Source organism: Xyrauchen texanus, chromosome 43, assembly GCF_025860055.1.
Source record: "Xyrauchen texanus isolate HMW12.3.18 chromosome 43, RBS_HiC_50CHRs, whole genome shotgun sequence".
Taxonomy (NCBI): Eukaryota; Metazoa; Chordata; class Actinopteri; order Cypriniformes; family Catostomidae; genus Xyrauchen; species Xyrauchen texanus.
Window position 1 is genome coordinate 33472837 of NC_068318.1, and position 15067 is coordinate 33487903.

The following is a 15067-nucleotide window of genomic DNA, read 5'->3' on the forward strand; positions in this document are numbered from 1 at the left end:
CATCTGATCTGATCTCCCCCAGTAACACGTGCATCTGATCTGATCTCCCCCAGTAGCACCAGCATCTGATCTGTTCTCCCCCATTAACACCAGCATCTGATCTGATCTCCCCCAGTAACACCAAATTGATCTCCCCCAGTAACACCAGAATCTGATCGGTTCTCCCCCATTAACACCTGAATCTGATCGGTTCTCCGCCAGTAACAGCCGCATCTGATCTGTTCTCCCCAGTATCACCAGCATCAGATTTGTTCTCCCCAGTAATACCTGCATCTGATCTGTTCTCCCCAGTAACAGCAGCATCTGATCTGATCTCCCCAGTAACACCAGCATCTGATCTGTTGTCCACCAGTAATACCAGCATCTGATCTGATCTCTCCTAGTAATACCTGCATCTGATCTGTTCTCCCCCACTAACACCAGCATCTGATCTGATCTCCCCCAGTAACACGTGCATCTGATCTGATCTCCCCAGTAGCACCAGCATCTGATCTGTTCTCCCCATTAACACCAGCATCTGATCTGATCTCCCCCAGTAACACCAGCATTTGATCTCCCCAGTAACACCAGAATCTGATCGGTTCTCCCCATTAACACCAGCATCTGATCTGTTCTCCCCTAGTAACACCAGCATCTGATCTGATCTCCCCCAGTAACACCAGCATCTGATCTGATCTCCCCAGTAACACCAGCATTTGATCTCCCCAGTAACACCAGAATCTGATATGTTCTGCCCCAGTATCAACAGCATCTGATCTGATCTCCCCAGTAATACCAGCATCTGATCTGTTCTCCCCCAGTAACACCAGCATCTGATATGATCTCCCCCAGTAACACCAGCATTTGATGTCCCCCAGTAACACCAGAATCTGATCTGTTCTCCCCCAGTAACAACAGCATCTGATCTGATCTCCCCCAGTAACACCAGCATCTGATCTGATCTCCCCCATTAACACCAGAATCTGATCGGTTCTCCCCCATTAACACCTGAATCTGATCGGTTCTCCCCCAGTAACACCAGCATCTGATCAGTTTTCCCCCAGTATCACCAGCATCTGATCTGTTCTCCCCCAGTAATACCTGCATCTGATCTGTTCTCCCCCAGTAATACCTGCATCTGACCTGTTCTCCCCCAGTAACACAGCATCTGATCTAATCTCCCCAGTAACACCAGCATCTGATCTGTTCTCCCCAGTAACACCAGCATATGATCTGATCTCTCCCAGTAATACCTGCATCTGATCTGTTCTCCCCAGTAACACCAGCATCTGATCTGATCTCCCCACTAACACCAGCATCTGATCTGTTCTCCCCAGTAACACCAGCATCTGATCTGATCTCCCCAGTAACACCAGCATCTGATCTGATCTCCCCAGTAACACCTGTTCTCCCCAGTAACACCAGCATCTGATCTCCCCAGTAACCCCAGCATCTGATCTTATCTCCCCAGTAACACCAGCATCTGATCTGATCTGCCCCAGTAACACCTGCATCTGATCTGATCTCCCCAGCAGCACCAGCATCTGATCTGTTCACCCCCAGTAACACCAGCATCTGATCTGATCTCCCCAGTAACACCTCCTTCTGATCTCCCCAGTAACACCAGCATCCGATCTGTTCTCCCCCAGTAACACGTGCATCTGATCTGATCTCCCCAGTAGCACCAGCATCTGATCTGTTCTCCCCATTAACACCAGCATCTGATCTGATCTCCCCAGTAACACCAGCATTTGATCTCCCCAGTAACACCAGAATCTGATCGGTTCTCCCCATTAACACCTGCATCTGATCTGTTCTCCCCTAGTAACACCAGCATCTGATCTGATCTCCCCAGTAACACCAGCATCTGATCTGATCTCCCCAGTAACACCAGCATTTGATATCCCCAGTAACACCAGATTCTGATCTGTTCTCCCCAGTATCAACAGCATCTGATCTGATCTCCCCAGTAACACCAGCATCTGATCTGTTCTCCACCAGTAACACCAGCATCTGATATGATCTCCCCAGTAACACCTGCATTTGATGTCCCCAGTAACACCAGAATCTGATCTGTTCTCCCCAGTAACAACAGCATCTGATCTGATCTCCCCAGTAACACCAGCATCTGATCTGATCTCCCCATTAACAACAGAATCTGATCGGTTCTCCCCATTAACACCTGAATCTGATCGGTTCTCCGCCAGTAACACCAGCATCTGATCTGATCTCCCCCAGTAACACCAGCATCTGATCTGTTCTCCCCCAGTAACACCAGCATCTGATCTGTTCTCCCCCAGTAACACCAGCATCTGATCTGATCTCCCCCAGTAACACGTGCATCTGATCTGATCTCCCCCAGTAGCACCAGCATCTGATCTGTTCTCCCCCATTAACACCAGCATCTGATCTGATCTCCCCCAGTAACACCAAATTGATCTCCCCCAGTAACACCAGAATCTGATCGGTTCTCCCCCAATAACACCTGAATCTGATCGGTTCTCCGCCAGTAACACCCGCATCTGATCTGTTCTCCCCCAGTATCACCAGCATCTGATCTGTTCTCCCCCAGTAATACCTGCATCTGATATTTTCTCCCCCAGTAATACCTGCATCTGATCTGTTCTCCCCCAGTAACAGCAGCATCTGATCTGTTCTCCCCCAGTAACACCAGCATCTGATCTGATCTCCCCCAGTAACACGTGCATCTGATCTGATCTCCCCCAGTAGCACCAGCATCTGATCTGTTCTCCCCCATTAACACCAGCATCTGATCTGATCTCCCCCAGTAACACCAAATTGATCTCCCCCAGTAACACCAGAATCTGATCGGTTCTCCCCCATTAACACCTGAATCTGATCGGTTCTCCGCCAGTAACAGCCGCATCTGATCTGTTCTCCCCCAGTATCACCAGCATCAGATTTGTTCTCCCCCAGTAATACCTGCATCTGATCTGTTCTCCCCCAGTAACAGCAGCATCTGATCTGATCTCCCCAGTAACACCAGCATCTGATCTGTTGTCCACCAGTAATACCAGCATCTGATCTGATCTCTCCCAGTAATACGTGCATCTGATCTGTTCTCCCCCAGTAACACCAGCATCTGATCTGATCTCCCCCACTAACACCAGCATCTGATCTGTTCTCCCCCAGTAACACCAGCATCTGATCTGTTCTCCCCCAGTAACACCAGCATCTGATCTGTTCTCCCCCAGTAACACCAGCATCTGATCTGATCTCCCCAGTAACACGTGCATCTGATCTGATCTCCCCAGTAGCACCAGCATCTGATCTGTTCTCCCCATTAACACCAGCATCTGATCTGATCTCCCCAGTAACACCAGCATTTGATCTCCCCAGTAACACCAGAATCTGATCGGTTCTCCCCATTAACACCAGCATCTGATCTTTTCTCCCCTAGTAACACCAGCATCTGATCTGATCTCCCCAGTAACACCAGCATCTGATCTGATCTCCCCAGTAACACCAGCATTTGATCTCCCCAGTAACACCAGAATCTGATCTGTTCTGCCCCAGTATCAACAGCATCTGATCTGATCTCCCCAGTAATACCAGCATCTGATCTGTTCTCCCCAGTAACACCAGCATCTGATATGATTTCCCCAGTAACACCAGCATTTGATGTCCCCCAGTAACACCAGAATCTGATCTGTTCTCCCCAGTAACAACAGCATCTGATCTGATCTCCCCAGTAACACCAGCATCTGATCTGATCTCCCCATTAACACCAGAATCTGATCGGTTCTCCCCCATTAACACCTGAATCTGATCGGTTCTCCCCCAGTAACACCAGCATCTGATCTGTTTTCCCCCAGTATCACCAGCATCTGATCTGTTCTCCCCAGTAATACCTGCATCTGATCTGTTCTCCCCAGTAATACCTGCATCTGACCTGTTCTCCCCAGTAACACAGCATCTGATCTAATCTCCCCAGTAACACCAGCATCTGATCTGTTCTCCCCAGTAACACCAGCATCTGATCTGATCTCCCCAGTAACACCAGCATCTGATCTGATCTCCCCAGTAACACCTGTTCTCCCCAGTAACACCAGCATCTGATCTCCCCAGTAACCCCAGCATCTGATCTGATCTCCCCAGTAACACCAGCATCTGATCTGATCTGCCCCAGTAACACCTGCATCTGATCTGATCTCCCCAGCAGCACCAGCATCTGATCTGTTCACCCCCAGTAACACCAGCATCTGATCTGATCTCCCCAGTAACACCTCCTTCTGATCTCCCCAGTAACACCAGCATCCGATCTGTTCTCCCCAGTAACACGTGCATCTGATCTGATCTCCCCAGTAGCACCAGCATCTGATCTGTTCTCCCCATTAACACCAGCATCTGATCTGATCTCCCCAGTAACACCAGCATTTGATCTCCCCCAGTAACACCAGAATCTGATCGGTTCTCCCCCATTAACACCTGCATCTGATCTGTTCTCCCCTAGTAACACCAGCATCTGATCTGATCTCCCCCAGTAACACCAGCATCTGATCTGATCTCCCCCAGTAACACCAGCATTTGATATCCCCCAGTAACACCAGATTCTGATCTGTTCTCCCCCAGTATCAACAGCATCTGATCTGATCTCCCCCAGTAACACCAGCATCTGATCTGTTCTCCACCAGTAACACCAGCATCTGATATGATCTCCCCAGTAACACCTGCATTTGATGTCCCCAGTAACACCAGAATCTGATCTGTTCTCCCCAGTAACAACAGCATCTGATCTGATCTCCCCAGTAACACCAGCATCTGATCTGATCTCCCCATTAACAACAGAATCTGATCGGTTCTCCCCATTAACACCTGAATCTGATCGGTTCTCCGCCAGTAACACCAGCATCTGATCTGATCTCCCCAGTAACACCAGCATCTGATCTGTTCTCCCCAGTAACACCAGCATCTGATCTGTTCTCCCCAGTAACACCAGCATCTGATCTGATCTCCCCAGTAACACGTGCATCTGATCTGATCTCCCCAGTAGCACCAGCATCTGATCTGTTCTCCCCATTAACACCAGCATCTGATCTGATCTCCCCAGTAACACCAAATTGATCTCCCCAGTAACACCAGAATCTGATCGGTTCTCCCCAATAACACCTGAATCTGATCGGTTCTCCGCCAGTAACACCGCATCTGATCTGTTCTCCCCAGTGTCACCAGCATCTGATCTGTTCTCCCCAGTAATACCTGCATCTGATATTTTCTCCCCAGTAATACCTGCATCTGATCTGTTCTCCCCAGTAACAGCAGCATCTGATCTGTTCTCCCCAGTAACACCAGCATCTGATCTGATCTCCCCAGTAACACGTGCATCTGATCTGATCTCCCCAGTAGCACCAGCATCTGATCTGTTCTCCCCATTAACACCAGCATCTGATCTGATCTCCCCAGTAACACCAAATTGATCTCCCCAGTAACACCAGAATCTGATCGGTTCTCCCCCATTAACACCTGAATCTGATCGGTTCTCCGCCAGTAACAGCCGCATCTGATCTGTTCTCCCCAGTATCACCAGCATCAGATTTGTTCTCCCCAGTAATACCTGCATCTGATCTGTTCTCCCCCAGTAACAGCAGCATCTGATCTGATCTCCCCCAGTAACACCAGCATCTGATCTGTTGTCCACCAGTAATACCAGCATCTGATCTGATCTCTCCCAGTAATACCTGCATCTGATCTGTTCTCCCCCAGTAACACCAGAATCTGATCGGTTCTCCCCCATTAACACCAGCATCTGATCTGTTCTCCCCTAGTAACACCAGCATCTGATCTGATCTCCCCCAGTAACACCAGCATCTGATCTGATCTCCCCCAGTAACACCAGCAATTGATCTCCCCCAGTAACACCAGAATCTGATCTGTTCTGCCCCAGTATCAACAGCATCTGATCTGATCTCCCCCAGTAATACCAGCATCTGATCTGTTCTCCCCCAGTAACACCAGCATCTGATATGATCTCCCCCAGTAACACCAGCATTTGATGTCCCCAGTAACACCAGAATCTGATCTGTTCTCCCCAGTAACAACAGCATCTGTTCTGATCTCCCCCAGTAACACCAGCATCTGATCTGATCTCCCCCATTAACACCAGAATCTGATCGGTTCTCCCCCATTAACACCTGAATCTGATCGGTTCTCCCCCAGTAACACCAGCATCTGATCTGTTTTCCCCCAGTATCACCAGCATCTGATCTGTTCTCCCCCAGTAATACCTGCATCTGATCTGTTCTCCCCCAGTAATACCTGCATCTGACCTGTTCTCCCCAGTAACACAGCATCTGATCTTATCTCCCCCAGTAACACCAGCATCTGATCTGTTCTCCCCCAGTAACACCAGCATATGATCTGATCTCTCCCAGTAATACCTGCATCTGATCTGTTCTCCCCCAGTAACACCAGCATCTGATCTGATCTCCCCCACTAACACCAGCATCTGATCTGTTCTCCCCCAGTAACACCAGCATCTGATCTGATCTCCCCCAGTAACACCAGCATCTGATCTGATCTCCCCCAGTAACACCTGTTCTCCCCCAGTAACACCAGCATCTGATCTCCCCCAGTAACCCCAGCATCTGATCTGATCTCCCCCAGTAACACCAGCATCTGATCTGATCTGCCCCAGTAACACCTGCATCTGATCTGATCTCCCCCAGCAGCACCAGCATCTGATCTGTTCACCCCCAGTAACACCAGCATCTGATCTGATCTCCCCCAGTAACACCTCCTTCTGATCTCCCCCAGTAACACCAGCATCCGATCTGTTCTCCCCCAGTAACACGTGCATCTGATCTGATCTCCCTCAGTAGCACCAGCATCTGATCTGTTCTCCCCCATTAACACCAGCATCTGATCTGATCTCCCCCAGTAACACCAGCATTTGATCTCCCCCAGTAACACCAGAATCTGATCGGTTCTCCCCATTAACACCTGCATCTGATCTGTTCTCCCTAGTAACAACAGCATCTGATCTGATCTCCCCAGTAACACCAGCATCTGATCTGATCTCCCCCAGTAACACCAGCATTTGATCTCCCCCAGTAACACCAGAATCTGATCTGTTCTCCCCAGTATCAACAGCATCTGATCTGATCTCCCCCAGTAACACCAGCATCTGATCTGTTCTCCCCCAGTAACACCAGCATCTGATATGATCTCCCCAGTAACACCTGCATTTGATGTCCCCCAGTAACACCAGAATCTGATCTGTTCTCCCCCAGTAACAACAGCATCTGATCTGATCTCCCCCAGTAACACCAGCATCTGATCTGATCTCCCCCATTAACACCAGAATCTGATCGGTTCTCCCCCATTAACACCTGAATCTGATCGGTTCTCCGCCAGTAACACCAGCATCTGATCTGATCTCCCCCAGTAACACCAGCATCTGATCTGTTCTCCCCCAGTAACACCAGCATCTGATCTGTTCTCCCCCAGTAACACCAGCATCTGATCTGATCTCCCCCAGTAACACGTGCATCTGATCTGATCTCCCCCAGTAGCACCAGCATCTGATCTGTTCTCCCCCATTAACACCAGCATCTGATCTGATCTCCCCCAGTAACACCAAATTGATCTCCCCCAGTAACACCAGAATCTGATCGGTTCTTCCCCAATAACACCTGAATCTGATCGGTTCTCCGCCAGTAACACCCGCATCTGATCTGTTCTCCCCCAGTATCACCAGCATCTGATCTGTTCTCCCCCAGTAATACCTGCATCTGATATTTTCTCCCCCAGTAATACCTGCATCTGATCTGTTCTCCCCCAGTAACAGCAGCATCTGATCTGATCTCCCCCAGTAACACCAGCATCTGATCTGTTGTCCACCAGTAACACCAGCATCTGATCTGATCTCTCCCAGTAATACCTGCATCTGATCTGTTCTTCCCGTAACACCAGCATCTGATCTGATCTCCCCCACTAACACCAGCATTTGATCTGTTGTCCCCCAAGAACACCAGCATCTGATCTGTTCTCCCCCAGTAACACCAGCATCTGATCTGTTCTCCCCCAGTAACACCAGCATCTGATCTGTTCTCCCCCAGTAACACCAGCATCTGATCTGATCTCCCCCAGTAGCACCAGCATCTGATCTGTTCTCCCCCATTAACACCAGCATCTGATCTGATCTCCCCCAGTAACACCAGCATTTGATCTCCCCAGTAACACCAGAATCTGATCGGTTCTCCCCCATTAACACCAGCATCTGATCTGTTCTCCCCTAGTAACACCAGAATCTGATCTGTTCTCCCACAGTATCAACAGCATCTGATCGATCTCCCCCAGTAACACCAGCATCTGATCTGTTCTCCCCCATTAACACCAGCATCTGATATGATCTCCCCCAGTAACACCAGCATTTGATGTCCCCCAGTAACACCAGAATCTGATCTGTTCTCCCCCAGTAACAACAGCATCTGATCTGATCTCCCCCAGTAACACCAGCATCTGATCTGTTCTCCCCCATTAACACCAGAATCTGATCGGTTCTCCCCCATTAACACCTGAATCTGATCGGTTCTCCGCCAGTAACACCAGCATCTGATCTGATCTCCCCCAGTATCACCAGCATCTGATCTGTTCTCCCCCAGTAATACCTGCATCTGATCTGTTCTCCCCAGTAATACCTGCATCTGATCTGTTCTCCCCCAGTAACACAGCATCTGATCTAATCTCCCCCAGTAACACCAGCATCTTATCTGTTCTCCCCAGTAACACCAGCATCTGATCTGATCTCTCCCAGTAATACTTGCATCTGATCTGTTCTCCCCCAGTAACACCAGTATCTGATCTGATCTCCCCCACTAACACCAGCATCTGATCTCTTCTCCCGCAGTAACACCAGCATCTGAGCTGATCTCCCCCAGTAACACCTGTTCTCCCCCAGTAACACCAGCATCTGATCTCCCCCAGTAACCCCAGCATCTGATCTGATCTCCCCCAGTAACACCAGCATCTGATCTGATCTGCCCCATTAACACCTGCATCTGATCTGATCTCCCCCAGTAGCACCAGCATCTGATCTGTTCTCCCCCAGTAACACCAGCATCTGATCTGATCTCCCCCTGTAACACCTACTTCTGATCTCACCCAGTAACACCAGCATCCGATCTGTTCTCCCCCAGTAACACGTGCATCTGATCTGATCTCCCCAAGTAACACCAGCATTTGATCTCCCCCAGTAACACCAGAATCTGATCGGTTCTCCCCCATTAACACCTGCATCTGATCTGTTCTCCCCTAGTAACACCAGCATCTGATCTGATCTCCCCCAGTATCACCAGCATCTGATATGATCTCCCCAGTAACACCAGCATTTGATCTCCTCCAGTAACACCAGAATCTGATCTGTTCTCTCCCAGTATCAACAGCATCTGATCTGATCTCCCCCAGTAACACCAGCATCTGATCTGTTCTCCCCCAGTAACACCAGCATCTGATATGATCTCCCCCAGTAACACCAGCATTTGATGTCCCCCAGTAACACCAGAATCTGATCTGTTCTCCCCCAGTAACAACAGCATCTGATCTGATCTCCCCCAGTAACACCAGCATCTGATCTGATCTCCCCCATTAACACCAGAATCTGATCGGTTCTCCCCCATTAACACCTGAATCTGATCGGTTCTCCGCCAGTTACACCAGCATCTGATCTGTTTTTTCCCAGTATCACCAGCATCTGATCTGTTCTCCCCCAGTAATACCTACATCTGATCTGTTCTCCCCCAGTAATACCTGCATCTGATCTGTTCTCCCCAAGTAATACCTGCATCTGATCTGTTCTCCCCCAGTACCACAGCATCTGATCTGATCTCCCCCAGTAACACCAGCATCTGATCTGTTCTCCCCCAGTAACACCAGCATCTGATCTGATCTCTCCCAGTAATACCTGCATCTGATCTGTTCTCCCCCAGTAACACCAGTATCTGATCTGATCTCCCCCACTAACACCAGCATCTGATCTGTTCTCCCCCAGTAACACCAGCATCTGATCTGATCTCCCCCAGTAACACCAGCATCTGATCTGATCTCCCCCAGTAACACCTGTTCTCCCCCAGTAACACCAGCATCTGTTCTCCCCCAGTAACCCCAGCATCTGATCTGATCTCCCCCAGTAACACAAGCATCTGATCTGATCTGCCCCAGTAACACCTGCATCTGATCTGATCTCCCCCAGTAGCGCCAGCATCTGATCTGTTCTCCCCCAGTAACAACAGCATCTGATCTGATCTCCCCCAGTAACACCTACTTCTGATCTCCCCCAGTAACACCAGCATCCGATCTGTTCTCCCCCAGTAACACCAGAATCTGATCTGTTCTCCCCCAGTAACACCAGCATCTAATCTGATCTCCCCAGTAACACCAGCATCTGATCTGTTCTCCTCCAGTAACACCAGCATCTGATCTGATCTCCCCCAGTAACACCAGCATCTGATCTGATCTCCCCCAGTAACACCTGTTCTCCCCAGTAACACCAGCATCTGATCTCCCCCAGTAACCCCAGCATCTGATCTGATCTCCCCCAGTAACACCTGTTCTCCCCAGTAACACCAGCATCTGATCTCCCCCAGTAACCCCAGCATCTGATCTGATCTCCCCCAGTAACACCAAAATCTGATCTGATCCCCCCCAGTAACACCTGCATCTGAGCTGATCTCCCCCAGTAACACCAGCAGCTGATCTGATCTCCCCCAATAACACCAGCATCTGATCTCCCCCAGTAACACCAGTATCTGATCTGATCTCCCCCAGTAACACCAGCATCTGATCTGATCTCCCCAGTAACACCAGCATCTGATCTGATTTCCCCAGTAACACCAGCATCTGATCTGTTCTCCCCAGTAACACCAGCATCTGATCTGTTCTCCCCAGTAACACCAGCATCTGATCTGATCTCCCCCAGTAACACGTGCATCTGCTATGATCTCCCCCAGTAACACCTGCATCTGATCTGATCTCCCCCAGTAACACCAGCAGCTGATCTGATCTCCCCCAGTAACACCAGCATCTGATCTCCCCCAGTAACACCAGCATCTGATCTGATCTCCCTCAGTAACACCTACTTCTGATCTCCCCCAGTAACACCAGCATCTGATCTGTTCTCCCCCAGTAACACCAGCATCTGATCTGATCTCCCCCAGTAACACCAGCATCTGATCTGATCTCCCCAAGTAACACCTGTTCTCCCCCAGTAACACCAGCATCTGATCTCCCCCAGTAACCCCAGCATCTGATCTGATCTCCCCCAGTAACACCAGCATCTGATCTGATCTGCCCCAGTAACACCTGCATCTGATCTGATCTCCCCCAGTAGCACCAGCATCTGACCTGTTCTCCCCCAGTAACACCAGCATCTGATCTGATCTCCCCCAGTAACACCTACTTCTGATCTCCCCCAGTAACACCAGCATCCGATCTGTTCTCCCCCAGAAACACGTGCATCTGATCTGATCTCCCCCAGTAGCACCAGCATCTGATTTGTTCTCCCCCATTAACACCAGCATCTGATCTGATCTCCCCCAGTAACACCAGCATTTGATCTCCCCCAGTAACACCAGAATCTGATCTGTTCTCTCCCAGTATCAACAGCATCTGATCTGATCTCCCCCATTAACACCAGCATCTGATCTGTTCTCCCCCAGTAACACCAGCATCTGATATGATCTCCCCCAGTAACACCAGCATTTGATGTCCCCCAGTAACACCAGAATCTGATCTGTTCTCCCCCAGTAACAACAGCATCTGATCTGATCTCCCCCAGTAACACCAGCATCTGATCTGATCTCCCCCATTAACACCAGAATCTGATCGGTTCTCCCCCATTAACACCTGAATCTGATCGGTTCTCCGCCAGTTACACCAGCATCTGATCTGTTTTTTCCCAGTATCACCAGCATCTGATCTGTTCTCCCCCAGTAATACCTACATCTGATCTGTTCTCCCCCAGTAATACCTGCATCTGATCTGTTCTCCCCCAGTACCACAGCATCTGATCTGATCTCCCCCAGTAACACCAGCATCTGATCTGTTCTCCCCCAGTAACACCAGCATCTGATCTGATCTCTCCCAGTAATACCTGCATCTGATCTGTTCTCCCCCAGTAACACCAGCATCTGATCTCCCCCAGTAACCCCAGCATCTGATCTGATCTCCCCCAGTAACACAAGCATCTGATCTGATCTGCCCCAGTAACACCTGCATCTGATCTGATCTCCCCCAGTAGCGCCAGCATCTGATCTGTTCTCCCCCAGTAACACCAGCAGCTGATCTGATCTCCCCCAATAACACCAGCATCTGATCTCCCCCAGTAACACCAGCATCTGATCTGATCTCCCCCAGTAACACCTACTTCTGATCTCCCCCAGTAACACCAGTATCTGATCTGATCTCCCCCAGTAACACCAGCATCTGATCTGATCTCCCCCAGTAACACCAGCATCTGATCTGATTTCCCCCAGTAACACCAGCATCTGATCTGTTCTCCCCCAGTAACACCAGCATCTGATCTGTTCTCCCCCAGTAACACCAGCATCTGATCTGATCTCCCCCAGTAACACGTGCATCTGCTATGATCTCCCCCAGTAACACCTGCATCTGATCTGATCTCCCCCAGTAACACCAGCAGCTGATCTGATCTCCCCCAGTAACACCAGCATCTGATCTCCCCCAGTAACACCAGCATCTGATCTGATCTCCCTCAGTAACACCTACTTCTGATCTCCCCCAGTAACACCAGCATCCGATCTGTTCTCCCCCAGTAACACCAGCATCTGATCTGATCTCCCCCAGTAACACCTGCATCTGATCTGATCTCCCCCAGTAACACCAGCATCTGATCTGTTCTCCCCCAGTAACACCAGCATCTGATCTGATCTCCCCAGTAACACCAGCATCTGATCTGATCTCCCCAGTAACATCTGTTCTCCCCAGTAACACCAGCATCTGATCTCCCCAGTAACCCCAGCATCTGATCTGATCTCCCCAGTAACACCAGCATCTGATCTGATCTGCCCCAGTAACACCTGCATCTGATCTGATCTCCCCAGTAGCACCAGCATCTGATCTGTTCTCCCCAGTAACACCAGCATCTGATCTGATCTCCCCAGTAACACCTACTTCTGATCTCCCCAGTAACACCAGCATCCGATCTGTTCTCCCCAGTAACACGTGCATCTGATCTGATCTCCCCAGTAGCACCAGCATCTGATTTGTTCTCCCCATTAACACCAGCATCTGATCTGATCTCCCCAGTAACACCAGCATTTGATCTCCCCAGTAACACCAGAATCTGATCGGTTCTCCCCATTAACACCTGCATCTGATCTGTTCTCCCTAGTAACACCAGCATCTGATCTGATCTCCCCAGTATCACCAGCATCTGATATGATCTCCCCCAGTAACACCAGCATTTGATCTCCCCCAGTAACACCAGAATCTGATCTGTTCTCTCCCAGTATCAACAGCATCTGATCTGATCTCCCCCAGTAACACCAGCATCTGATCTGTTCTCCCCCAGTAACACCAGCATCTGATATGATCTCCCCCAGTAACACCAGCATTTGATGTCCCCCAGTAACACCAGAATCTGATCTGTTCTCCCCCAGTAACAACAGCTTCTGATCTGATCTCCCCCAGTAACAACAGCATCTGATCTGATCTCCCCCATTAACACCAGAATCTGATCGGTTCTCCCCCATTAACACCTGAATCTGATCGGTTCTCCGCCAGTTACACCAGAATCTGATCTGTTTTTTCCCAGTATCACCAGCATCTGATCTGTTCTCCCCCAGTAATACCTACATCTGATCTGTTCTCCCCCAGTAATACCTGCATCTGATCTGTTCTCCCCAAGTAATACCTGCATCTGATCTGTTCTCCCCCAGTAACACAGCATCTGATCTGATCTCCCCCAGTAACACCAGCATCTGATCTGTTCTCCCCCAGTAACACCAGCATCTGATCTGATCTCTCCCAGTAATACCTGCATCTGATCTGTTCTCCCCCAGTAACACCAGTATCTGATCTGATCTCCCCCACTAACACCAGCATCTGATCTGTTCTCCCCCAGTAACACCAGCATCTGATCTGATCTCCCCCAGTAACACCAGCATCTGATCTGATCTCCCCCAGTAACACCTGTTCTCCCCCAGTAACACCAGCATCTGTTCTCCCCCAGTAACCCCAGCATCTGATCTGATCTCCCCAGTAACACCAGCATCTGATCTGATCTGCCCCAGTAACACCTGCATCTGATCTGATCTCCCCCAGTAGTGCCAGCATCTGATCTGTTCTCCCCCAGTAACACCAGCATCTGATCTGATCTCCCCCAGTAACACCTACTTCTGATCTCCCCCAGTAACACCAGCATCCGATCTGTTCTCCCCCAGTAACACCAGCTTCTGATCTGATCTCTCCCAGTAATACCTGCATCTGATCTGTTCTCCCCCAGTAACACCAGCATCTGATCTGATCTCCCCCAGTAACACCAGAATCTGATCTGTTCTCCCCCAGTAACACCAGCATCTAATCTGATCTCCCCCAGTAACACCAGCATCTGATCTGTTCTCCTCCAGTAACACCAGCATCTGATCTGATCTCCCCCAGTAACACCAGCATCTGATCTGATCTCCCCCAGTAACACCTGTTCTCCCCAGTAACACCAGCATCTGATCTCCCCCAGTAACCCCAGCATCTGATCTGATCTCCCCCAGTAACACCAAAATCTGATCTGATCCCCCCCAGTAACACCTGCATCTGAGCTGATCTCCCCCAGTAACACCAGCAGCTGATCTGATCTCCCCCAATAACACCAGCATCTGATCTCCCCCAGTAACACCAGCATCTGATCTTATCTCCCCCAGTAACACCTACTTCTGATCTCCCCCAGTAACACCAGTATCTGATCTGATCTCCCCCAGTAACACCAGCATCTGATCTGATCTCCCCCAGTAACACCAGCATCTGATCTGATTTCCCCCAGTAACACCAGCATCTGATCTGTTCTCCCCCAGTAACACCAGCATCTGATCTGTTCTCCCCAGTAACACCAGCATCT

General features: G+C 49.9%; 2 protein-coding genes across 3 annotated transcripts in view; one reads left to right on the forward strand and one right to left on the reverse strand.

The window, feature by feature from the left end:
- The window catches only part of LOC127635475 (beta/gamma crystallin domain-containing protein 1-like), a 59585-nt gene extending 52148 nt beyond the window's left edge, over positions 1-7437 (forward strand). Inside the window, exon 13 of one of the 2 annotated variants that reach the window (XM_052115565.1) lies at positions 7354-7437. In XM_052115565.1, coding sequence (XP_051971525.1) covers positions 7354-7356 — 3 coding nt within the window. In that variant the 3' untranslated portion in view covers positions 7357-7437. Of the gene's footprint in view, positions 1-2186; positions 2271-7353 lie in introns of those variants that run through there. The other variant, XM_052115564.1, reaches the window with a different exon arrangement.
- Positions 1-14812, reverse strand: part of LOC127635477 (uncharacterized) — a 32718-nt gene extending 17906 nt beyond the window's left edge. The window contains exons 1-5 of the mRNA XM_052115571.1: positions 14792-14812; positions 12089-12719; positions 7391-7879; positions 6378-6532; positions 2193-2557 (exon numbers count right to left, since the gene is read on the reverse strand). Of these exons, the coding sequence (XP_051971531.1) occupies positions 2193-2557; positions 6378-6532; positions 7391-7879; positions 12089-12694 (1615 nt within the window). The 5' untranslated portion in view covers positions 12695-12719; positions 14792-14812. The remainder of the gene's footprint in view (positions 1-2192; positions 2558-6377; positions 6533-7390; positions 7880-12088; positions 12720-14791) is intronic.
- Positions 14813-15067: the final 255 nt, after the last annotated feature.